We start from the raw sequence: 25,104 nt of genomic DNA on the forward strand, positions 1-25,104 counted from the left end.
TGGTAATTTGCAGTAAATGTCTTAAACAAGGGCTTGGTGGTGAACTTGTTGCAGAAAAAAGTCACGAGTGTCTATGCACAACCCGTGAGGGAAGCAAGGTTTCAGTTTTGGTTCAGTTCAACTGAACCAAAACTGTTCAGGTCAAAGTTCAGCTGTGGTGTGTTGGATAAGAAGTGAACTACTGCGCAAGAGCTAGAAGTGGGGTCACAAATAGGACACTTGTTTTTTTGAGGTACTTGTCTCACACTGTCCCCAGAACAGACCCCTGGTGACCATCGAATTAAGATCTGAGTGTGCGCAATGGCAGAACCATGCCTACTCTTGCCTCACATGCTAATGTGGAACTGAAAGTCATTTCTGCCTCTCCTTTTTACCCAAATAAGGGACTGCGTAAGAATTACTGAGGAAATAAAATGGACTGGATGAGACCCCACCATCAAGAAGCCCAAGGCACAGAAGGACCAGCGGGAGGCTGCTAGACCCATGGAGGTGACCACCTTCTACTTGCCTTATCTCACTTCTTGTCCCCCTCTCTCTTTCTCTCTCCCTTTCTCTTTTCCATATAAGACTAATTTTGTAAAGTAAAGTCGCCATTGTTGAACTGGAATTTAGTCTCCTTTCCACCTTAACTTGGGCAGATGAGTTCAACAGCAAATTGTAACATTTTTTAATTGACATCACCTTTTTCTGACCCAAAGTGCCGTTCAACAGTTCCGAACTTTGGCTGTTCTTCCCGCCTGGTGGGAGATTGACCCTCTCAGGGAGGTTGACCAAGCCTTTACTGTTACTTTTACTGTCCCTCTGTGGGTGATAGCTTTCTCCTGCCTGGTGTGCTCAGGTTGTCTCCCTGTGAGGGAGACTGAAGGAAAAATGGTTATCAAGGGTGACCACTGTAAAGCTAAAGTTTTACTCTCTCCTGAGAAGTTTGGTAGTTGCCTCTCTCCTCTAGGGTTGGAATGAGTATAAACTAATTGTGATAATGTACAGGCAATAGCTAGTTTGCAGGTCGAATGAAAAATGGGATGAGGAAAAGGTAAGTTGCCCATTAAAGGTAAGAAGGCAAGTTATTTGTGCAGTTTTGGGAAGTTGTTTACCTTGCATGCAAAAATCAAACCTGCCACCTGAAACGGATTGCAGATGTAAAATTTATGAGTTTGAAGTCAGAAAATGAGGTTCTTAGAACAGCATTATCTTTTGATAGGAGAAATTGTAAAAACTAATAGATATTATTTTAAATAAAAATGAGCAATTTGAAAAAATACTGTCTGCAGGTGAAATATGAGAAAAACAGATGCAGAAAAATCTAGGTAAGTTACTTGATAAAATCCCACATGAATCATCCCCTTACTCAGTCCAGCACATCTATAGGGTGGTATATTGTGAGGATCTTGAAACATGGGATGGGGATATTTGGTACAATGATGATGGTTTAGAGGCAGACTCTCACCCTATACCAAAAGCAGTAAAAGTTCAGCCTTTAATTGAAACTGAAACTGTGGATGAGGGGGGTGGAGAAACCCACACTACTGTTCCCTGCAGAGTAAGATGCATTGCTGGAAGAACATTCCAGATGTTCAGGGAAATACAAAACTGAATACAAGTTTCCCTTATGGGCCGAGATCAGATCTTGCTGCGTGAGGAAGAGGCAGAAAGATTCTGGTGACATAGAGTGTTTTTAACTACTACCCCAGGTAACCATGACTACTCATTGACTACCTGAGCTGCCTGCTGGGCTGGGGGCTTAGACCCAGAGGACACAGGAAAGCCTGCTGCTGTTTAAAACAACAGGATTCTCAGATCTGGCAGCCTCTGTGCAAAAGGCAGTGTGTATTTAAGCAATGTATGAAAGCAATATCAATTAAGGCGAGTCCTGATGGTAGCTCCTGTCAGTCCAGCCCTATTAACTCCTCCCCTTTGTGGCCTTCCAGGTAGGCTGAAAATGTATCAAATGCCCAAATTCCCACACAAATGGATGGCGCCGTGAATATTACTGCAGCAGTGGCACAACTACTATAGACCAAATTCACATACCTACCTGGTATGAATTCTCCCAGGAAATAGGCAATTATGGGTGCCATATGGGATGGGTTGGAGCAACCTCTGGGAAGCCACCTGAACCCCGCTGGTGAGTCTGTCGAATTTATACCAGCACAGCAAAGCCAAAATCTAAACCAAGACTTGGTTCAATTAACAGTACCCTCTGCTGCAGGTATTGATAGGGTGGTGACAGAGCTAAAGTTTTCTGTGTTACCCTTGGGAAGTGAAAGATAGTTCTGGAAAAATCCATCAAATTATCATCAGATGGATAATGCCCTGCTGTTACCCCACTGTGCACTGGTTGGACAGAAACTGAACTATTCCATTTTATGGTTTTTCCAGGTTATAGGTATCCTGCATATTAGAAACTGCACCCAGAGCTGAGGGTTCTCCTATTCCAGCTTTAGGCATCCACAGGGGTTTTAAGCTTTTCTGTGTACTATGTTTTGAGGGTTTTAATTTGTGTATGTATCGTGAAGTTTTGTTTACAAATTTAACCAGGTGATGAAGGTTAACAAGTATGGCATTTATAAACTGTGTTGGAAAGATATGCCTTGGTTTAATATGTTTATACTTAATGAAAATAAGCAATTACTGCTTGTTTGCTTTTGCCTAAGTCTGTAGAAGACCCCCTTCTCTTGGGTATATTTACTAAGACTGGAATACCCAGGATACTGTTCAGACAGCAAATCCTTACTCCCCAGATAAAAAGCAAGTTACTGTGCAATTTAGCCAGCCATTTCATTTTTCTCCAATATTTGAGAAGGGGACCCTGGGCTCTGGATTACCCCTGGGATGGCTGCAGGGCAGCAGTGTGATATGAAGGTGTGTACAGTTGTGCTGTGGACAGAGCAGTGTGCTGGGAAAGAGACCCAATGCCAGAAAACACCATTCCCAGCACTGGTTCCTGCTGGTTTCATGCTCAGCCCCAGAGGTTTCCCCAACAGTTTCAGCATCCTCCACAGTTAACAAATTTCCCAAGCCTGCTGGACTTTATGACCCCTTGCTCGTGGGAAACACCTCCAGGGAAGGAGTGCTTAGCAGTACTTACTTCTTCTTTCTTCAGAATGTTTTAGGGAAGGATAGAAGCTGTCTGCCAGCTGTCTGTGCAGCAGCAGGAGCACTCAGGTGCTCTCTGTAGGGCTTGGGAGGGGGGCTGAGGGACGACTGATCTCCTGAGCCTTGACCTCCTCCTCTGTCTCCCTTTTCCTCTTGACTTTTGGAGTCTTACAGATCAGGGGCACTGTCTACACTGAGCTCTTACCTGGGAAGAATACAGCAGGGGTGATAGTCTCCTGTGAGGACAACATTCCTATATCGAAGGGTTCGGGAGGATGGGACTATTGAACCTGATGTGGCCTGGTGTGTGGCTCCTCAGGCTAAAAGGTTTGGGTCTAGATGGGCCTTGGATGGGAGGTTGCAGAGAGCTGCCACGTATGGGTACTGCAATCCACACAGCTGAATCTAGAGCCACAAGAAGGGAAGGAGCCTGGGTGCCACTATGTCACTCCTGCAAAGGACATGCCATAACTCATGCCATCTAGAGGGGATGTGTTGGTTGTCCTCTCCTCCAAGCCACTTTGAGCCCTTCCTTGGAGCACTGTGGGGAAGGATGGTGGAATGCCTGCTGGAATGCCTGCTGGAATGGATTTTGGAGCTGCCCCTTGCCACAAAATGAAAGAGCTGGGATGTTCTTTTGGGTGAGCTGTTACATACAGGAAAAAAGTGAACATGGTGGTCACACCTCCTTGGCCAGCTGGGAAGATGTATGTCCTATCTCATGTCTAAAGTAGTACCCCTAAGGGCTCTGTGTCATAGGCCTTCCACTGGGAGCCCACCAAGGAGGGTGGTACTTGCTTTTATTTGCTGGAATCCTTAGTAAGAAGTGTACATATGGAGGTTTTTTCCTAGGATCAAAGTCTCCAGGCTTAATAGCAGCCATTGGAGCTTTGCAGAAGCAGGAGTCATGTTAGTGTGTAAGCCACAGGGAAGTTTAGAGCTGTAAGGTCCCATGTGCAAAGCATTTCTGAGCTAAACTGCTGGTGTCTCCCTGCCTGGTAACTCTGCCCTCTGAGGAAAATGCCTGTAAGGGCAGTTGCTCCTGTCCTCTGTCACCCAGGGTCCTCAGCTCAGCAAGGCTGAGTGAGACTGGTGAGTCATAGTCGCTCTCACCCTTGCATTTCTTGGGCAGCATCAGCTTTCCACCAAACCCTGGACAGTGCCCCCCTGCTTTAACCCTCTTTGTATCTCTGCTGTCCTGCTTTCTCTTCATTCTGCTGAGGACAAGCCAGTTTTCACTTCCTCTCTCTCTGGTGCCTCTTCTCTCTTGCGGGTTTCACTCAGCCCACTCTTCTCTCACTGAATGAGAAGTTCCCACAAGACTTGCAACGTGGAGGGTTTTGTTATGAGAGGAGCACCAGCTCAGAGCAATTTATGTTCTCCTGGCTGGGCTGCCTCCAAGCAGCACCCTCTCAATGGCAGTGCCAAGTCAGGAGGAATGGCTGAAGGAGCCTCACAGACTAATTTTCTCTGCCTTAGGGAAATATTGAAATCTTAAACCTGAATATGAAGCCTGGGAACACCCTGAAGGTGAAGGGCAAAGTATCTGCTGACACTGTTGGGTAAGTACAAAGAAACCCCCTTACCATGTCAGGGTTGAAGGTGGGCTATAGAGGAAGGTGGTTTCCCAAGGCTCCCAGATACAAAACGGCACATTGTTGTGCCACCTGCAACACTGATGGAGGAACTGGGTGCAGAGATGTGTCTTGGATCTCAAGTATTCCAAGACCCTCTCCTGTCCATGCATATGACTTTCCTCATGCTCATTTACAGCTTCAGCATCAATCTCGGCTGCAGCTCAAGAGATCTGGCACTTCACTTCAATCCCCGCTTCAACGAGTCTGTCATCGTCTGTAACTCCAAGTGCTCCGATTCCTGGCAGACGGAACACCGTGACAGCCACCTCCCTTTCTTCAGGGACTGCACTGTCAAGGTGAGGGTGCCAGCATGGTGTCATGGGCTGTGTGTGGTGTGGGGGGGAGTATGGGGTGGGAGGGGAAGCCCCTGGTTAGCAGATTCCCATACCATAGTTTTCCCAGTCCCACCCAATACCTCCTGCTCCCTCACCATGGTCCCTTTTCTGGGTTTTTGTTCCTGATTGCCATTTCTGCTCCTCTTCCAAAACTGCAAAGCTGTTTCTGGGAATTTTAAGTGAGTCCTGTCTGTCTCATGCTTTGTAAGTGCTTTCTGGCCCCTCTGTCTGCCCTGCAGGTGAGTGAACCTGGGGCATGTATGAAAGTAAAGAGAGTCTCCAAGAAGCAGGGTTTTGCTGCTGTTTACCTTATTTCTCTCCCTCCTTCCTATGTAAACACAGCCTTTAAGACAACCTCGAGTTTGGAGCAATGTCCAAAAGCCTGTCCCTGAACTCTTCTGTCCTAATTACTCCTGAATCTATGCTGCCAATCTGTCCTTTCTCTCTTCCTGCCAGGGATGCTGTCCTAGTTGCTGCCTCACCTTATCTGATGTCCCAAATCGTCAATAGGGCTGCATTTAGGAGTAGTCCATTTAGGATTAACAGGGCTGCATTTAGGAGTAGCTCCTATATCTGTGGAGAGGAAGCTTGTTTCCTCAGACAGAACTGGCTCTTGGGGAAGGAGTAGTGAGGTGACAGCTTTGGGGAATATGGCCTTTAGTTTTCAATGACCAGTGTGAAACATTCTTATCCTGTCTGCTTGTGCATGTTTATCAGCAAAGCTCCTTTTTCTGAGTCCTGGTGAGCTGCTGAGGGCATTGGGGGGGTTAGATTTATTTTGCCCTGTTCAGAAGAGAACGGTGGTTGTAAACATTCCATATGCTCTGTGAAGACATGTAAAGGCATACCTGGGTTTATCTGCTCTGGGTTTACAGTCTGAGTAGCTGAAACAGCCTTGGGAGTGGTCCTGTCCTTAGTCATAGTCTGTAGACCCTTGATATCAACAGCTCATTTCCTGAATCACCCTCACCTCAAACCCCAGCACCTTGCTTGAGGTTGTAGTGGATAGGTCTGACCCTCTTATGTAACAGTCAGGCCTTTTGCCTAAATGCTGACCTCTGAATACCCTCCTTGCTCCCAATTCCTGCTCTTCTTTCTCTTTTTTCTCCCAGTTCTTCATTGAAATGCTGTCAGACAAATTCCGTGTGAAACTGCCTGACGGTCACGAAGTGTGCTTCCCCAACCGGCACGGCTACTGCAACATCAACTACGTAAGCATCGTGGGGGGCCTAAAGATCATCTCCTTCAAGCTGACCTGATGGGCACTGCTTCCAAGCTCTAAAGAGGGGGCCTAAAGAGGGGCCTAAAGATCATCTCCTTCAAGCTGACCTGATGGGCACTGCTTCCAAGCTCTAATAAAAATCCAAGCCAGTGGAAGTCTGCTTGTTCCACCTGCTTTGTCATCTGTGAGAGCTCTGTGTCTCTGTGTGAGCCACTGACAAAGCCCAAGGCTCTCCCACCAGTAGGAAAGAAGCCATTGTTGGAAAATGCCAGGTACCTTCCAGGTCAGAACAGGCTGTGGGGTTGAAGGGATGGCAGGTAGGACAAAGCAGGCTGTAGGTGGGGTCCAGGATGAGGACACCATATGATTGCTGGGGAAACGGTTGTGTAATCTTTTCACAAAGCTCCGTAGCTTCCTGCAGCCAGCTTTTGGGAATGGGGGATGGTGAAATGGGAAGGAAGGCATAAATGTAAATTAAGTGGCATTTGATGTGGCATTAGGTGCTACAAAAGTGCATAATTAAAAGGGGGCATGGGGATGACAGCACAGGTGTGCCCCCAGCCAGCATTCCTGCCATAGATAAGGGATTGTCTCCAACTTTGCCTTCTACCTCACCTCACTTATCTGCTGGCACATTCCCGTCAGCCATTACTCTGAGATTTCCGCAGCAGATCCTACTCATTGAAAATGAGGCAGTGGGATTTGGGCTGAGTTATGTGGCTCAGTACCTCCTTGCACAGGACTACAGGAAAATAGTCCCAATTTTACATGCTGCTGCTCTAATTGAAAAGTATCTTGCCAGCCCAAAAGGGAGACTGATGTGTAACAGCAAACATTGGGACACTTCAGGCTGGGTGGGAGGAGAGCAGAGCAGAAGAGCATCTTACAGAGAGCCTGGTCCAAGGCAAGGTGTCAGTGTCCTTGCCCTCCCTCTCCACTTCCTCACTGCCAAAGATGGAGGGATTGGTGGCTGGGGCTCCAGCAGACATAGTGAGGAAGACAATAAGGTCACGGCAGCCAAGGGGATGCACCAGAGGTTAGTATCAAAACTGTTTTAATAAGGACAATAATAAGTGCATGGGATACAGAGGGGAGGCAGAAAGGGTAATTCCACAGATATGGATCTTTGGTCTTGTGTTATGGTCTGGGAAGCAGAGGGCAGAAGGGAGCTCATCCTGAGAGCCCAGGTCCCCAAGCTCGAAGGTGCAAGGGAGAATAAGGCTGATCCTGCTGGCTGCCAGTGGCCAGACCTGGGGACTTCCTGAAGCTGGTGCCTGCCCTGGTTTGCTGCTGGTGGCTGGCATGAGGCATCCCCTTGGGGAGGCTGGGGAACATGGGCTTGTCCTTAACCTTGGTGGCCTGGCTGCAAGTGGCACTTCCACGTGCAGTATATGCACACCCTGCAGCTCTTTATCCTGCTCTGAAGAGCTTCCTGGCAAGAGCAGCTGGGTGGTGGGAGAGATGTGTGGGAGCAGAGTCCTGCAGCCATGGCCCAGCATCTCCTCCCACTGCACACGCCCCCCTGTCCCAGAGAACAAGGGGGTCCTGTGAGGGTCCCTCGGGTGACCTCAGCCCCCGAGCATGTTGGCTCCACACCGTGGCACAAAGGCGCTTCTATGAGGGCCAGTCTGCACACGGGCCAGCGTGGGGGGCAGCTCATTCCAGGGCAGCTGTGTCACCCAGGGCCACCCGGTGAGGGACATCAGCCATGCTCCACATCACCCTGGGGAAGGGGTGTGCTGCAAAGAGGGGCGTGTGTGTGGGGAATGGGCAGGGGGACAGGATGGAGACACAAACTGTGCCACCACCGCGAGGATGGTGGCACAAACCGAGTGGCTGCAGAGGAGTCTCCTTGTTCTGAGGCAGGCAGAAAAGAAGGGATTTTTAGGGCCTGAACTGCAGAATTTGGTAACCTGATAACCTGCCTTTGCCACCAGTCAGACAAGAAGTTTCTCCCCTCTCAATTGCTGAGGGGAGTGGGGGTGAGGAAGGAAGCTGTCCTAAGTGATACCCAGCAGCAGGAGGCAAGTGGAAACATTCCTGACTATTTCTGTGCATGCTCTCACCTCCTGAACACTGAGCACACAGCTTTTTGCGGGGAGCAGGGGAAAAGAGAAAGCTCAGCTCTGTGGGGTTTGCCTGTCCCTTGGGACCCCAGCTGACCTTCTCCTGTTGATAGATGTGCTGTTCTGAAGGGTCTTGCACCAGCTGGAGCTGGGGAATCCCCATCCCCTACGTGCCAGAGCTATCAGTGGGAATACCTCTGGGGAGGCACGTGTGCCATTGCAGAGGATGGTTGGGGACATCAGTGGAAGGATGGAGTATGTCCCCAGACATGCTGGTAAAGCCATGCTGGGGGTTGAGAGAGAGGGTGCTGGGGAGAATGGGATGGGGTAGGAAGTATTCGGGGTTCCTTTGGCACATGGGAATGTTCCTTTGATGTCTAGTGGCCGTGAGGCTGGAGAAGGGGTGCTATGCCTGGCTCTGTGGAGCCCACTGGCCCTCTGCAGCAGCCTGGCCCAGCCCTAGGGAGCCCCCCAGGAGCTGGGCTCTCCTCTGCCCTCCCCAGCCTGCCCAGTGCACCACTTGGCAAGGAGGTCACCCACTGGGTCTGCTGGTGACACTGGCACCAGCGGGTGGGGCACAGGGAGGAGGGCAAAGACGCTGGCACCAGTGTCTCTGGTGGGGCCTGTGATGGGCGGGATGGCTGTTCACACCTTGACTTCATCGTCCTCTTCCTCCTCCTCGTCGGCATACTCGAAGGAATTGCTGCGGCCCCCTCGGGCACCGCTGTGGCTTTCCTGCAGGCTGGAGAGCTTGGTCTCCTCCTCCTCCTCTCCTTGGTTCCAGCTGGCCTCGGGGGACCGGCTCTCCCTTGTCACTTGTGACCCCCACAAGCTGCTGCTGGGGCTCTCCCACGGGGTCTGTGTCCGGGCCTGCCGGGGACCCTCACCCTTCTCGGCGCTCCGCGGGGTGCTGGTCCCACCGTAATGGCGGGCCAGCACCTGGGCTGCTCGGTCAAATTCTCCGGCCTCAATGGTGCAGTCGTTCCAGTGGCCTTGCCACGGGGACCCTCTGGACGCTGCCCCCGGCCCCGAAGCCCAGACAGAGTTCGCTCCAGCGCCTTCGATGGCACGTGCCTCTCCGTTGGCATGGACCGGCAGACCTGGCAGTGAGCTGGCCCCTGACAGGTTGCTCTGCCTGGAGTGGTCCCAGAAGCTGGATGCTGCCTTGTCCTCTTCATGGGATGCATGCACTGCTGGAGGGACCCTGTCCTTGGTCCCCTCTTCACACAGGAGGTGTGGGCCATCCTCCCCCACCTCGCTGCCATTGGTTTCAGGGAAGCTCATCACCTGGAGGAGCTCGCTCATCAGGGAGGGCCCCAGGTCTAGGCGGAAGGACAGCAGGGAGTCGGAGCGATCCAGCTCGTCCTCCCCAAGACAGGTGCTCTCTTGGGCCTTTTCCAAACGAGGGACACGAGGGATGGTACAAAATCCGGACTCCAGCCCTGTGAGGCAGAAGGTATGGCTGGTGAGGGAGCAAGCCTGACTTAGTTCTGCAGGGGAAAAGGGACACTGCTGACAAAGTGGCTCAGGTCATGCTCCTGTCAGTGGCACTGGCCTCTAAAGGACTGGTCAGTGTCTCTGTGGACATCTCCAAAGCCCAGAGTTACAGCAGAGGGTCTCCGGGTGGGCTCTGGGCTCGGTAAGATGGCAGTGGGGGCTGAGCCAGGCAGGTGAGACCAGGAGATGGCAGCATTGCCTCAGCCTGCCTTTCCCTCTGAGCCCGGCCACCTCCCCCGGCTGCTGCAGGCACCCCACATCCAACCCCCACCCTGAGACCTTCTGCTCCAGACCTCTCTCCCTGGGGAAAAGCTGAGCGCAGCCCGGTGCTGTGAGGCTGGAAAGGAGCCAGACAGATGTCCTGTCCCGTCCTTCCCACAACCCTTCCCCAAAGGGCACCCTGGCTGGCAGGGAGGGATGTGGACACGATGGAGAAGGGTGGATGGAATCTACATGGAGATGTAGAGGTTGGCACAGCTAGGGACAGGGTTGGAGCATCTGTGTGGAGGTGGGGAAGGCCATGCTGTGGGTCCCCTTGACCTCGCTACCTTGGAGTGGAAATTGCTCCACTGTCCCAGCACCTTTTTGGCTTCCTCAGGCAGGCTGCTCAAGTGAAAGGGTAGATGGGGGGAGCTCCCTTACAGCACAGGCTGCCAGCTGTGCGGGGCTACAGGAGAGGGGCAGAAACAGAGAAACCATCCCTGCCCCGCTTTGAGGGACACCCTGGGAGGAGACCTTCCAAGGGCAGGAGGAAGGACCACAGTTCAGTGCAAGGTTAGGTTAATCTGCTTGGAGGGATTGTCAAGACCGGGCAGTCTTAAATTTCCCATCTCTCCTTAAAACCCTAAGTTCCTTACTGTGGAGGGAACATGGAGCAATGGAGAAGGGCTGCAGAGGGTGCTCAGTACCTGGGCACCAGCCTCTGCCTCGCGCTTCACTCACCGTAGGCCTGGTGTGTTTTGGAGAAGCTGTTGGAGGCACTTTTGAAGGAGAACTTGCTGGTCAAGCCCCGGCTGGTGCTGTCTCCATCATACATGGCCTCGTTGAGCTGCGGCAGCGAGACGGCGTTCTTGATGATGGGCGAGACGGCCGGGGGCGCGGGCGAGGCGCCCACCTGGCCCCCGCTGCCCCGTCTCTTCAGCGGGCTGCGGCGCACGTGCCGCAGCGTCCGCGCAAAGAAGTTGTTGGGCTTGGCCGCGTCGGCCCCGCCGTGGTTGCTGAGGAAGGAGGTGTCCCCGAAGACGTCCCCGCCGCGCCCCACGTGCATGGTGTGCCGGAAGTCGCCCAGCGGCGGGCTGATCATGTCCGGCGTCAGCTCCGACTTCAGCCGCCGCTTGCCGTGGGAGCCCGACACCCAGCTCAGCACCGGCAGCTTCCCCAGGCTCATGTTGCACCCTTCACCCTGCCTTTGAAAAAGCTCCAAAAATCAGCCCTCACCAGGCTTCCGGCACTGGGCTGGTCTGTCACATCCCCAGCCTCCCCATTGCTTCTGCTCCCATGCTCTTGGGGTGACAGGGCATGGCACTTTGGCTTTCGGCAGGTTTCCTGCTTCCCTGCACTACGTCGCGCTCATGAAATCACCCTCGGAGGGTACGGCCCCAGTGGTGAGGACAGTGGTGGCACGGAGAGGTCCCCAGGGGGTGTCTGGGTTACCCCTCCGTTCTGCAGTCACTGGAGGCTGTCTCTGGTCGTGGACTTGGAGGTTAATCCACTGTCTTCTACTGCCTCTGGGCGCGTGGGAGCCAGTCACGGATGGGGCAGCAGGCAACAAAGAGAGCTTCAGGTGGACTGGCAGAGCAAGAGCATTCGCCCCCTTGTTGGCCACCTAAACAAGGCAAGAGGAACAGTGAAACCCTTGGACAGGATTTTCCCAATCCCATTGGCTGTATCCACAGAACTGCCTGAGGAGGTTAAAGGGGGTGCATAAGGCAGTGGCGAGATTGCTACTGGCTGCCCCTTTATCTGGCTCTTCTCTTGGGGAGGAAGAAAAAGGCTTTCCTCCAAAAACATGTGCTCTCCCTCACCTTGCTGACCTACCTCAGTATGCCTTAGTTTCCCGTCTGCAAAGCAGCTTTGCCAGACCCACACCACAACACAGGCTGAGGATTTCCCTCCGAGGCAGAACCTCCTCCCAGAGCAATGCCCTGCTTGGCTGCCCCAGCTCCTGGGGCGAGAAACCTCTCCCTCCTTTTTGCCATTCAGATGAACCCTTGAGGAGAGGGTGAGGCCTGGGGCCCATGTGCTTCTCAGGAGGAGTGGTGGGAAGCAAAAATGCAGTATTTGTATATTGCTTTGTTTGTCCTTCACTGGCTGGGTCCTCGGGAGCTGGGCAGACATTGCAGAAGCAGGGAGTCGGCAGTGTGGGGAGGGCAGCTGCTCTGCAGACAGGGGAAACTGAGGCACGGCAAGGGAGGTGATTGCCTGAGGCTGGAGGAGAAGGTGGGTGGGTCCCTGCACTCAGGCAGGTCCCAGAGGCACCGAGGGGCAGGCAGGAAGCAGCAGCTGGATGCTCGGCAGGGTGATGACCTCCCGGTCAGTGGGGAGGACTCTCAGATCAGCAGATCCCCTGTTGGTGTGCACAGCAAGTGGGAGAGGGTGGGCTGGGGAAAGGAGAGGATTTGGGGCATCTCAGAGTGTTGGTGGCCTGGGCAGCCAGCTGGGGATGTGTCCTTCCCTCGGTTCTGTGGCTGGGGCACCAGGACAGAGCCGAGTCCCACCCCAGGGCTGGCTGTGGAGGACAGCATGCCAAGCGGTGACGCAGGAGCCTCACAACCCTTGATCTCCATGTGCTGGGACCCCCACTGCTGCATGGCTTCCCCTCCCACGTTCCCTGCCTCTCCTGCTTGTCCGTGCATCGCCTTGGAGCAGCCGGGCAGTGCCAGCATGGCAAAGGCTCTGGAGAAGGGGAGTCCTGGACATGAAATTGCTTTCCTGGCTGGCTAGATGCATTTTTGCTTTGCCCTGGCCTTGTTTGCTCACCCGGGGCCTCTCTTATCTGCCAGGGGTTAATGACTGGGGAAGGGAAAACAAACCTCCCCCAGCAGCGCCCAGCACCATTGGCTGCCTCCCCAGGGTGGCAGTGGCCTCCTGGGGTGGCAGTGGCTGGTGGCAGCAGGGACAGAATGGTGGCAGGTTGGGTTCCTGCTGGCCCCCAGCTCGTGCAGCTCATGTCTCCCTGCTGCCCGCAGACGCCATGTAGTGCTGCCTTGCAGCCAGGACAAACTAGGCACGTGGCAGATTTGGGGTGAGGGGATAACTGGGGAGCTATTTCCTTTCTGTGGCAAAAGCCCACCCATAGCCATTGGGTCAGGGCTCTCCTGGAGTGCAAAGGAAACTACTGGGCTGGTCCCTGCAGCACAGCTGGGGTCTTGGGACCACAGGGAGAGAGATGCAACCATATTTTTGAGCTGTCCCCAGGATCTCCCAAGGAAAGCACATGACTCTGGAAGAGGGGATTAGGTGAACTACAGCACTCAAGTGTTCCCTTTCCTCTGCACATTGAAGCCCCTGAGAAACCCAAAGTGGAGACTGTCCCCTTTAGCATGTATTGCACCAGCCAGGGCTACTCCTACCCCCACCCCAGATCCCCCCACAACACAGCTGCCCTGCACACCCCTATGGGGGACATCACACCTTGGGATGGGGTGCGGAGGCAAGGAATAGGGGGGATGTGGGAGGAGAGCATCCCCTTGTTCCCTATCTGGACAACTCTTGAGTGAGGGAGTGGGGTGGAGGAAAGTGTTTCTCCTTCCTTCTCTCTTGGTCACCACAGGGAAGCAAGCCAGCAAGTCCTGGCTGCTGGCTCTCCTTGCCTGCTGGCAGGCAGCAAGCGCTGGGATGAGGAGGGAGGGAGAGAGTGAGGGAGGGAGTGAAGCAGCTGGTGCCCAACCCTACCTGGATGGCAGGTTTCTGGCAGGCCTGTTGAGCTTTTCCTCCTTCCAATCTCCCTCTTTCTGTTCTTTTCTTTCCTTCTGCCCCCGGTGTGGCTCCCTGCCTCCTTTGAGCCCTCCCCTTCACTTGAACAGACTCCTCCAGGCCAGGGAAACTCGTGATTCTGCGGGCAAAGGGTGACCTGTGCGCTGTCCTTTCCTCCACTGGGCAAAGGGACCCCTCTGCCGGGCCCTCTCTCTGTCCGGGTGCCACCGCTTCCATCTGGCAGCCCTTGGTGTTCGCCAGTTCCTGGCACAGCAAGCCCACAGCCCACCACGGCCTCCCCTTCCCTGGCACACTCTCTGTGGCTCCCTTCTTGCCTCCTGTGGGAAGCCCCCTACCTTCAAAGACCCACTGCCAGCACCTCCTCCTCCTCCTCCCAGCCTGTTTCCCCCTGAGTTCAGCTGGTTACCACTGGTTTTGCACTAGCTGGGAATGGCCAGAGCTGTTCTGCTTGCTGGGAAGAGCGGAAACCAGAAAGGGGGGGAAAATAATCCAGATGTCTAGTTGGATAGAGCTGCTGAAAGCAGCCTCTTCCCTCCCCCAAAGGGCACATACTGCAAAAGAGAGCGAGAAATTTGGGGTGGTCTCAACAGCAGGAAGAGCGGGTGGAAATGGCTGTGGGTGGCCAGGAAGGCTTTCCCAGCCTTCCTGAGTGATGAAAAACCTCCCTTTTCCCCGAAGGAAGGGAGGCAGAGTTCCCCTATTGGGTGACTGCTTTGGGATGAGGAAAGCCAGCAGGGACAGGCTCTTGGGGAAGGGGGAAAGGGGCTTGGCTGGCTGGGTTGGGCCTCTCTCAGCTTCCCTGGAGCAGTGCCGGGCAGTAGGCAGACGCCTAAATCTGACTCCTGTGCTGCTGGCTGCTATATATACACATAGTGATATCTCTGTATAACAAGGATATTTTTCCAAGCGGACATTCTGGGACATAGAGGGAGGCTGGAGCTACGGAGATGGGCAGTTTCCAGCCATCCCTTCCCTGCCCACTTGTGAAAAAGTGCTCCCTTTCTTCCTCCATACCCCTAAGACTGAAGTGCCGAGAGCCTGTGGGGCTTTAAGGGGTATCCCGAGCAAGGTTGGGGAGACAAGCGTCCTCCTGCCTTCCCCCATCCGTGGGACCTTCTTCTCACTCCCTTTCCTTCCCGCCTCTCCCCCCCGTCCCGTGTCCCCTCTCCTCACTCCCAGTTTCCTGTTGCATTCCTGCTTTCTGCTCCCTTTATTTTTACCATCCCTCCCGTCTCTGTCGCCTTGCCATCCCCCCTCGCTTCTCCCCTCTCCAAACACCCTCTCCACCCTTTTCCTTCTGGTCCCCATACCCCCCTGCCCCCAGCTCTACAAACTGATGAACCAAAACTTTCAGGATTTACCTCTTTCGAACCAGGGTTATTATTTTTTCCCCGTCCTCCAGACGAAAAGTTGCGAGACACTCTCCGCAGGCCCCTGTAACTTGTTCCAAGGATTACCGGTGCTGTGCTCCGGGATGGAGTGGGGGAGAGAGGGGAGGCATTGTCCCCTCCTTTTCCCACGGCTGTCCCCCCAAGGCTGGCTCTCCCAGGCTGACGCCCTGATGCCACGGGAGAGAGGGAGCGAAGCTGGCGGGGAGGGGACGTGGGAAGGAGGAGGGCGGGCTGCAGCGCTGCCGAGCCAATCCTCGCCTCGGCAGGGAGACCAGAGAAAATGAGATTTATTCCAACTATCCAGGACAGAAAACTTCAGGAACTTCTCTGCCGCTCCCCTCCTCCTCCCCGCTTCCCCGGTGCCATTTCCCGTCTGCCGGCGTTGGCCGCCTGCCGCTCCCGGGTGCCGGCATCGGTGGGTCTGGGGGAAGGCCGGGCTGCTGCCGAGCCTGGCTAGAGGAGCCCGGCTGCAGGGCAAAGGAAAGGGGCTTGAACCCGGTGTGTGTGTGGGTGTGCGACCCCTGGGTGTCACACAGGGTCCCCTGATCCCATGTTGGATAGGAAGTTCCCAGTGGGGTAGCACTGGGGGCCGCGGGCGGGTGGTGGTACCAGGGGCTGTGGGTAGCCCAGCTTGGGCACTAGCAGGGTGACAGCCTCCCTGAAGGCCACCTGGGCCGGGCTGGTGTTTGTTACAGGGTCAGGACAAGTGTCATACCAGCGAGAGTGTGTCAGACCAGGGTGAGGGGGTGGCTGTGGATAATTGAAAGGAGGTGCTCTTTGGTGGCAGTGGATAAATGCAATGAGGTGCTCTCTGGTGGCACTAGGGAGGGCTGCTGCCCACATGTGGGACACCACATCCCTCTGGCATCGTGTGTTATCCCTCGTTGGCCACAGGGCAGAAGACCCTGTCGGTGCCAATGAGGGGCAACCTGCTGGTGGGTGTAGTGTCATCAGTGCCATTGGTGACCCTCATGGCCTTCAGGCTCGGCTTGCTGGCTCTGCTGGGGACCACTTGGCCACGTACAAGCACCTACTCAGGGCTATGCTGAGGAGAAGGGAGGTGTCTCTGCTGGTGAAGGCGAGACAAGACTTGTTGGGGTTAAGTAGGGCTTGGCTGAAGGGATGACAAGATGTCTGCAGAGGAGATGTCAAAATGGAGCCTGGCCGTTCACTGGGCTCGGGTGGCTTGTGCTGGGGTGCCCAGGCAGGAGCACCCCATTGCTCAGAGGTTTGCTAAGTGGCAGTAGTAGGGTTTGGCACTGTCCTCTGGCTTCTCTTCTGCAAAATGGAAGTTGGAGTTTCTGCCTTCCATGGAAGTTTTCTCCCTTAGGAATTAAGACCGTATGTGCGTGTTGGGGGTACTTTAAGTGGGTCTGTGTCTTGGAGGAAGATGGAAGCTTAGCTCTGATAGGAGATGAGCTCTGCCATCAGTGAGGAAAGGAGGAGAAATCATGACATGCATCCTCCCGGCTTGCCAGGGGTATGGTAGGCATTCCTTCCCCTAGGCCCTGCTCAGTGGAAGCGAATGGGGGTGGTGGGAGAGGCAGGAAAAGACCTTTTCTTTGGGTCTCCTCCCTCTGCATGGCCTGCCAGAGCATTTCCCCCCACCCTGCCTGAGGGGCTCTCCCTCACCCCCATCCCTGTGCCCTGCAGCAGAGGCTGCGTCAGGAAGCAGAGCCTGGGCCACGGCAGCCACCTCCACTGGGGAATGCAGAACAAATCTTTTCCAGATGGGACAGGGGCCACGTTCTGCTTCTTGCAGGGCGGCCGGCTCTCCACTGCCTCCTTCTCACTCCTACTCCAAGCATCTCTGTGCTCCGGGCCAGGATGGGCTTCATTTCCAGGAAAGCATCTGGAAATGCCTTCTCCTCAGCATCCTTCCCCAAACCTGTGATTTTGCAGCCATGCCAGCTGAGCTCTGACTTTTGTACTTGTAGGCCTAGCGCTGAAGTGCTTTGGTGACCTCAAGGGTCAGGGGATGTGCCAGCTCTGGGTCTCAGTACTCATCCTGGCCTCTGGCTGCTCGGTTGCACCCCCTTCTTTCATATACAGCAGCCTGGAAAGTCAATCCATACAATCCTGCTTCTCAGCCTATTTATCCACCTCAGCTGATAATTGAGAGGCGGCTGTGAGGCTGGACAGTGCTGCAGAGTCACTGTACCACCCATGGGTGCCCAGGGCAGGAGCTTATGCCTGGACCCCTCCCAGTGCGGCTACCTCATTTACCTTCAGTCACCCCAACCTTTCATCCCATCTGTAACCCTGAGCCCCAGGCAGCAGTACCAGTCTCACCATGACAGAGAGACCGGCTACCGGGCTTATCATGGAGCAGACAAGTGGCCCAGCAGCTTTCCCGGGTGAGGATTTGCTTTGACTACCACAACATCAAAGACAGGGCTGTGCAAATTGCATCCCCTCATCTTCCCAGCACTCATCCCTCCAACACAGGGCTGAGGTCTTATGGATGAACTGAATGTGATGGGGAGGCAGAGAGGAGTGGATGGATGTGGGGTGGCTGAAGTCTCTGCCCCACGCTTCCTGGTGCTCAGTCCTCCGTCCTATCTCACTCTGCAGTGCCTTCCGCTCACAGACTCAATGCCTGAAGGAGGCTGATACAGGACTCCCCTCCAGTAAAGAAAAATCCCTCTACTTCCTTTCCCCAGTGCCTGGGAGAAGCCAAGGGAAGGTGATGAGGGCATCCCAGCTTGTGATAGGGTGCTCACCCATGGGTTTATATTCCCTCCCATTTCAGTTTGCTGCCTTCCCACCTGCCCTCCTTCCCTGGGATATTTCCAGGGAATGGACCTCCAAGAGCACAACAGTGCTGGAAACTTCCTGAAGAGGGAGGGCAGGCAGGGGGCTCGGTGGGAAGGGGGTGCCTTGCTCAGTGCACAAGAAGCAGATATCCTGTTGCTGCCCAGGGTCTCTGGCTCATATTTCCTCATTAACTGAAAGTGCTGCTTGTTTGCAGGTGACTTCCAGATGTTTCCATTCTTCTCTTGGGGCTGTGAGGGCACACACCACAGGGGTATGGGGATTACTGCCAGCAGTGGGGCGGGGGACAGAACCCTGCCACGATGGGGGTGGGGGTGCAGAGAGCTCCCTTGCCCCACCAGGCATGGCCTCATCCAGCTCCCCCTCACCCTGGTGCTGTCAGGTCCCTTCTCCCTGCTCCCAGCCCATGGCCCTCGGTGCTGCCTCCAGTCCATGTCTCGCTGCCCTGGGGATGTGCTGAAGGCAAAACCAGTTTCAGGGTGAGCAAGCCAGAGTGGTGGCAGGAGGTGACACCCTGGGGCAAGGGATAGGTGCAAGCACCCAGCGTCTTGCCAAGAGCATCCCTGGTCTGATGCCAGCTCTGGCTTTGTAGGCACTGCGTCCCTCATGCCCTATTGCTTCTCCACTGGGCTGATTTCTCCTCTGGCTGAAGCCCCAGATGTGCTCAGCCAGGCTCAGCCCATTTTTGCTGCAAGTCCCCCACTGTGCCTGTTGCCTTTGAGATAACCAGGGAGAGGGGCTGGAGCGGTCTGCTTCCCAGAATCCTTGTGCTGCACTGGGGAAGGAGAGCAGGGAGATTGTGGTGAGCACCACCAGGCAGGCAGCAGCATTGGCTTAGACCCACTCATGCTAGAAGTGGGGTGGATAGCCCTGTAAACGCCCACTTCGAACTTTCCCCACCAACTCCTCCCCTCCCCTGGAGCAATGGGAGGCCGAAGGAATGGGACTGAGTGACGGCGTCCTGCTTGTGGGATTTGCAAAGGGGGGAGTGTGTGCTTTTCCCCTGGGAGCAGGGCTGGGAACTCAAAGCCTCGGGGTTTGCCAAAGCCCAGGAGGAGGCACGGATGAGTTCCCAGGCTTGCTGGCGGGCTGCCTCCCTCCCTCTGCCCATCTCCTCCTATCCCAAATATTTTCATCTTTCCTCCTCCCCCCACACTCCCCGGCTTCCTCCTGGTATGCTATTCCTGTCTGCTGGCCAGGGATGTGGGGTGCTGTAGGGCTGCTGTGGGTGTTGTGGGGTGTTGTTGGGTGTGAGGATGGCCCAGGACAGACCCTGATCTATGCTTTCCCTCCAAGTTTCACATGGGCACAGAGGAGAGGGAAGGGGGGTTTGGGACATAGCTGGGAGGGGGAGGGAGGATGTTGCATAAACCAGAAGTAATCCAGGAACAGCTGCCTGTGGCCTGGAAACACTTCTGTGATTCCACGTACTAGGAAAGGAGATGTAAATATAAAGATATATATTTATGTATGTAGACTACATCTCCCCAGAACAACCCCACCCTTGATTCTCCAGTTCTTTTTCACAGACCTTGTAAAAGTTAGTGCAGGAGGGACTGGGGGGAGGGCTTAAATACAAATGTGGTGCTTGGAGAAGCAGCTCTCTGTGTGCAGGGGCATCTGTGAGTCTCTTTGCCCTCCCTCAAATATGTTCCCTTGACAGGACAAGGAGGGGTAGCACATCTACAGGAGTTTGAAGCCCAGGCAGGCTGAAGGGAGCTGGGATGGAGGTTGTTGGGGTGGGGAGAGAAAGGAGGAGATGGTGAGGGTAGGAGGGATGCAGAGGGGAAGGAGGGGATGGGGGTGAGTGGGAAACTCTGGGCCTTTGGGAGGAAAGAGCTTTTTGGAAATGAATTACATGAGGAGGTGCAGAAAGGTGTTTTGGGGAAAGGAGGAGCTGGGGGATTTCAAGGGAAGGGAGAAGGTTGCCAGGGCTGGTGTGGCATGGGAGAGGGGACCATCAAGGAACAAGGAATGGGAGATGCATCCATAGAGCAGAGGGGGAGTGGCATGCAGGGGTGAGGAAGAGTACTCAGTGTACAGAGAGATGAAATGGGTATATAGGGAATGGGGATTAAGAGATAAGTCATCCATGTTGGGAGTGGGAGACCATGCTTGGGGAACCATTCTGGTCAAAAGGAAGAGGTGAAAGCCAGGGGAGTGGCTGGACACAAGGCCTGGACAACTCTTTTATCCTAATGATTTTGCCTGTCCATCCAGCCCATGTATTTTTGGCCCACGGAAGGAAGGGGGTGGGGATCCAGGAGCAGCTAAAAATAGGGGTGTCCCTGCCCATTCCCCCAAGGCGTGCATCCGTCTGCCTGCCTGTGGGGTTGCTGCGGGATCTGGAGGAGGGGAGCAGACCCAGCCTCCTCCCCATGGCGTCTGGCTCTGCTTTTGTTTGTCTCACAGCCCTACAGGGACAGGAAGAGGCTGCAGGGCTGGGGAACAATGGCTCATTCTCCGGGAGTCTGCGCCTGCGGAGGAGCGATAGGGGACACGGGATGGTGGCCAGAAGGCACAGCCTCCTAGCGCCACTGCTGCGGGAGTTCAGCCCCCAGGAGATGATGGGCTCCACTGCGGGATGCAGGGGCACCTTCCCCAGCCCACCCCTCTTCTTCCCCACGGTCCTGTGCCCGGTGCAGAGGGGATGAGGCGCTCACTCACAGTGGGTGCACTTTATAGAGGAAGCCAGGGAGGCAATGCTGCCAGCCTGAAGAGCGGTGGGAACACGTTTTCAACCAGCACTGGGGAATGCACTGTCAGCCTCTCTTGAGCCTCTGAAACCTGGAGTGAGGCTGCAGCTTGCATCCCCCAGTGGGAATGTCCCCAGGTGGGGCTGGGAAGGTATTTATTTGGGAGCTGTACTGTGCCTCTGTCCCGGCTGTCACGGTGCTCCCCGAGGCACTGCCAGTATTGATGGAAGCTCCCTCCATGCTCTGTGCTCCCTGCTGTCTGGGAGATTGCCAAGGGGCATGGATATGTGTGCATGGTGGGGGGTGATAAATCCTTTTATCCTACCTCTTTCTTCTCCAGACCCTCCTTTTGAGGCAGTGTCTCTCCCGGATGTTAGATCTAACAGCATGGTGCTGGAAACTCCGCAGGGAGAGTCTCTCCCCACACTTCTTCTCCAGACTTGCTAGGGATATGAGGAGGTGGTGTTAGCACCTGAGGTAGGGGAGAGGTTAGGACATATTTTGCAAAGATTGAGCAAGAAGGGGACAGAAGAACCTCCCTGTTTCCAGCCCCCTTTTTTTCAAGGTCTTGGATAGTTGGGGCTGAATGCTTGCCAGGGCTCCTCTTGTTTACTCAGCCGGGGAGCTGACACATCCAAGGTCTCTGCTGCCTCCAGTTTCCCACATGCTGCTGGCCGGCACATTCCAGGGCAGAGTGGAGATCAGTGCAGAGGCATACCAGAGGTTTCCATCCGGGATGCCATCCCTCCTCCCTGCTCTCCGGTGCCAGGTTGTGAAGAGCGGGCATCACACGTGCTCAGCGTCCTGGGCCTTTAGAAGCCAGGGCTTGCACAGAGCCCAGGCGTGGGTGGGGACCCAGAGACGGGGATATGCCTCTCAAACTGGATGCCTTCAGCAAGGCTCTCTCCTTCTTACTGCTTCCCTCTGCAGGTCTCAGTCCTGTTCCCTGTCATGATCCATGAGAGATGTGGAAGAGTCAGGGATGCCTGTCTCAGCTTAGTCCTCCCTAGGGGGACCTGGGGGAAAGGGGTAACACCCACCTAGGCAATTTTAGGACGGGCACCTATTCCTCCAGCTGGGTTTGGTTTGCTGAGGGTTAACAGCGCTGGGCTTTGCAGCTGCACCCTTCTCCTGCAGGCACGGGCTCTGCTCCCTCCTGGGCAGCAGCCCAGACCTGGTGTGGCTGCCTTTGGTTTTGGGACAGTAGGCCACAAAGCTTTTAAAAATAAACGTCAGGAGATAAAGAAGGGTTTGGAGAGCTGGCTGCAGGGCGGGGGCGGGAGCATGGCCCTCGCCCTGTCATTTAGGCTGGACGCCCGTGTCCCAGCGATGCTCCCAGCTCCACCGGGGCTGCGGGCATCTTTGCCTCCTCCGACCTCGGGCTGCCGCAGGCAAAGGACCGCCGTGACCTTTCCTTTTCCCCGCAGGCTGGCCCATAGAGGCCCCTTTACGCCCAGCCCCAGCGTCTGGAAGAAGGGGCCTCGTCTCCCTCCTGGGCTGCCACAGGAAATGCGGAGCCTGGAGGTCAGGGGCCAGCCGGCAGCTCCTCCCGAGGGGGCGCGCAGCCCAGCACTGCGCCTTGCATCGTGCCGGCGCCCGCCGCAGAGCAGGGGAGGGAGGCAGAGCCCTGGAAGGGGGAGGGAGAGGGCCAGGCTCTTCCTGTTTATGTGACTACCAGACCCCCAAGAAAGGGAAAGGACTTGGAAAGCTCATTGCTCTTGGGCGGGCTCCAGCAAGCGGCTGTCTGTGACTCTTAGGCCAGGGATTGCATCTATGTGGCAGGGCGTGACTTCTTTGTAGGGGAAATGGGCATCCAGCTCCAGGGAGGGCTAGGATTGCATTCTGGGGCCTTGTGAAGCTCTGTTCTAAGGGAGAGACTGTGGTTAGCTTCCTGGGAAGCGAGGGACAGCTCCTGCTACATGCCAGGCTTTGATTCCTCCCATGGTTGTCTCTGGCTGATGCTGGTCTCTGTGGGACGGTCTAAAGGGCAAAGACCCACTCAGGCCATGACAAGGAGGTAGCTGGGTATTTTGGCTTTGGGACAGAGGAATGGGGAGCACTGGGAATGCCAGGCATGGAGGAGTGTTTAGGGGAGGGAGCCTATTCAGCCATGACAGCTCCAGAACAGATCCCATACAGCCACCAGAAGGGCTGGAGACCTCCCATGTTATCTAGGGTCACATCCTGCAGGGTATCTGGTGTGGCCGTGGTGGTATGCGGAGGAGGAAATGAGGTCCAAGATGCCTTGCTCTTTTCTTCAGCTCTGGCACCATACTGCTCTGGCTTAGGTCACATCTGTACCGAATTTGTCATATCTCAGCTTTGGTTTGTAGTCCTTGGCTCATGCTGAGTGTGGGTGGAGGTGTGCTCTGTGCCACCTCTGGTGGATGTCCTGGAGGACACACCATTAGGCAGCACTAACAGGGGCAGGTGGGAGTTACAGCCCCTTTGCAGTCCCACAAGTAAGCCCAGGCCTGGCTCAGTGCAGCAGCTGTTGGATACAAATAGCTGAATGCAGTGTAGGTCATAGAATCACCACTGAATAACAAAAGTGCTTGGGTTGGAAGGGACCTTAAAGTTCATCCAGTTCCAATTCCCTGGCCAAGGCTTGGGACACCTTCCACTAGACCAGGTTGCCCAGAGCCCCATCCAACCTGGCCTTGAACACTTCCAGGGATGGAGCATCTGGGCAACCTGTTCTGGTGCCTCAGCACCCTCACAGTTAAGAATTTCTTTCTAAAGCTAATATAAACCTGCTGTCTGTCATTTTAAAGCCATTCCATGAAAGGTCTTAGGAAAGGTCACTCAGAAGCAAGGAGCCCTGGCAGGTCTGTGGGGCAGGAACAGGCACAGCCCTTGGCTCCCCATATCCTTCTCCTTGCAAGGCTCCAGTTTAAGGTCAGGCCGACCCAAAGCAGTCTGGCTTTGCCCAACCACCTCCTTCCCCAGGGGGTTGGCTGGTGGGGTGGTGACACCCTCTGGCTCTGGAGCAGTGTTACAAGTGATGTTCTTGGCTGTTCTCTGCCCTCTCTACAGAGACTTTGTTCTCTTAGCATCTACTCAGCTCTTTTCCCTCTTCATGTCTTGGACAGGTTTGCTCTCCAGCCAAGAGGAAAAGCTCCTGATACAGTCCTGACCTGTCCCTTTCCCGATATGGCACATGTTTAGTATGAGTGTTGTGGGATGGTATCACCCCTCCTGCCTCTCCTCCATCAGCATCTGGCCAGTCTCAGCCTGACACTGACCCAGGGACTCTGTCAGCTGCACAGCCTGGGGCATGTTTATGTACCAGCTCAGGAGAGGAGCCATACAGGACTTGGATCATCTCAGAGAAGAGGAGGGGAAGATGGAAGTGGTGTTTTCTATCTATGCTTCTTCCTTTTCTCCTGTTCAATCATTCAGAGTATTTCTGAATGGGGGTGAGCAGAGCTCCCAGCTAAGCATCTGATTGTCTTGGTGACAATTTGTTCTTCTGAATTCAAACTGCTTACAGACAGTTTGCTCATCTCTACGATGACATCTGAGCTGGTTCTTCTGACTGTCACAGGTTCTTTGCCTTCAGCTGCCCTGTGAAGACAAGCCAGGGTTTGTCTCTTGGGGATTCTTTGCTCCCATCCTAAGCTAGTGCTCCTGGGAGATGGTGGAAACACACTTGGTCTGGGCAGCTGGTCTTGTGAGGGGGTCACTGGTGATCCTGCAGTGCAGTGGAGTCATCTTGGAGAGGATGAGGTGTGCTGTCTGGGGACACCTGTCCTTCCCACAAGGCTGGAGCCTTGCTGGGGTGGAGTGGGAGTGTTTTGTTTGCTCTGACTAGGTGAGTGTCTACAGGGGTGATGGAGGGGTTGGGAGCCAGGATGGAAAGGGCTTCTAGGTGACTATTTGTGGAGGTCTAGGGGAGGATATAGGGGAGAACTGGTACACATGGGAGTGCAGAGCAATGGCTGGCTGGCTGTTATAAAGCTATCTAGGCACATTGATTTCTGTTCTGCAGTCTCATAATCCCTCTCTGACTTCTAACCCAGACTGATGACCCTGCCTCATTTAACCCATTTGCCTTTCTCTGGCTGCAGGTCAGCTACTTGTTTCATCCAGCCAGCCTGGATCTGGGGCAGACCTCATTCACTATGACAGACCTATATCCCAGAAAGCAGAAGTGGGAAGGACAGACTGCCCATTTCTACCTCTTTCCTGCCACCAAGGCTGGGATTGGTGAGAATACCTGAGTGACACTGAAACCAGCAGTGAGACATGCTCAGGGTGTCAGGAGCACTTGTGGGGCCCACAGCCAAGTAAGAGTCTCAATTCAGTGGGCTTGCAGGATGCTAACTGGAGACGTCATTCCCAAGCTATTTTATTCCCAGGACAATGCTGAGGCCCTATTGTGATTAATGCTTTGAATGTTGGTTTACAGGCAAATCTGTCCCTAAGTTATGTCCTAAGAGGTGGAAAACAC

General features: G+C 54.7%; 2 protein-coding genes across 4 annotated transcripts; one reads left to right on the forward strand and one right to left on the reverse strand.

Annotated features, from left to right (window-relative positions):
* Positions 1-388: 388 nt before the first annotated feature.
* LGALS2 (galectin 2) lies at positions 389-6,424 on the forward strand (the record flags this gene model as incomplete). 2 transcript variants are annotated; one of them, XM_084205815.1, is made up of 4 exons in its annotated part: positions 389-489; positions 4,576-4,658; positions 4,870-5,029; positions 6,181-6,424. In XM_084205815.1, the coding sequence occupies 4 exons, from the start codon at positions 484-486 to the stop codon at positions 6,325-6,327; spliced, it is 396 nt and encodes a 131-aa protein (XP_084061941.1). In that variant the 3' UTR covers positions 6,328-6,424. The 2 variants fall into 2 exon arrangements, with proteins under 2 accessions (XP_084061941.1, XP_084061940.1); XM_084205814.1 differs by lacking the exons at positions 389-489; positions 4,576-4,658 and having other exon boundaries at positions 4,775-5,029.
* A 909-nt stretch (positions 6,425-7,333) lies between these two features.
* On the reverse strand, positions 7,334-15,422 carry CDC42EP1 (CDC42 effector protein 1). 2 transcript variants are annotated; one of them, XM_084205712.1, is made up of 3 exons: positions 15,151-15,422; positions 10,796-11,678; positions 7,334-9,798 (listed from the first exon to the last, which is right to left on the reverse strand). In XM_084205712.1, exons 2-3 carry the CDS (start codon positions 11,238-11,240, stop codon positions 9,002-9,004), a joined length of 1,242 nt encoding a protein of 413 aa, XP_084061838.1. In that variant the 5' UTR covers positions 11,241-11,678; positions 15,151-15,422; the 3' UTR covers positions 7,334-9,001. The 2 variants fall into 2 exon arrangements, with proteins under 2 accessions (XP_084061838.1, XP_084061839.1); XM_084205713.1 differs by lacking the exon at positions 15,151-15,422 and adding an exon at positions 13,748-13,899.
* Positions 15,423-25,104: the final 9,682 nt, after the last annotated feature.

This window comes from Fringilla coelebs (genome assembly GCF_963513975.1).
Source record: "Fringilla coelebs genome assembly, chromosome: 5".
Lineage (NCBI taxonomy): Eukaryota > Metazoa > Chordata > Aves > Passeriformes > Fringillidae > Fringilla > Fringilla coelebs.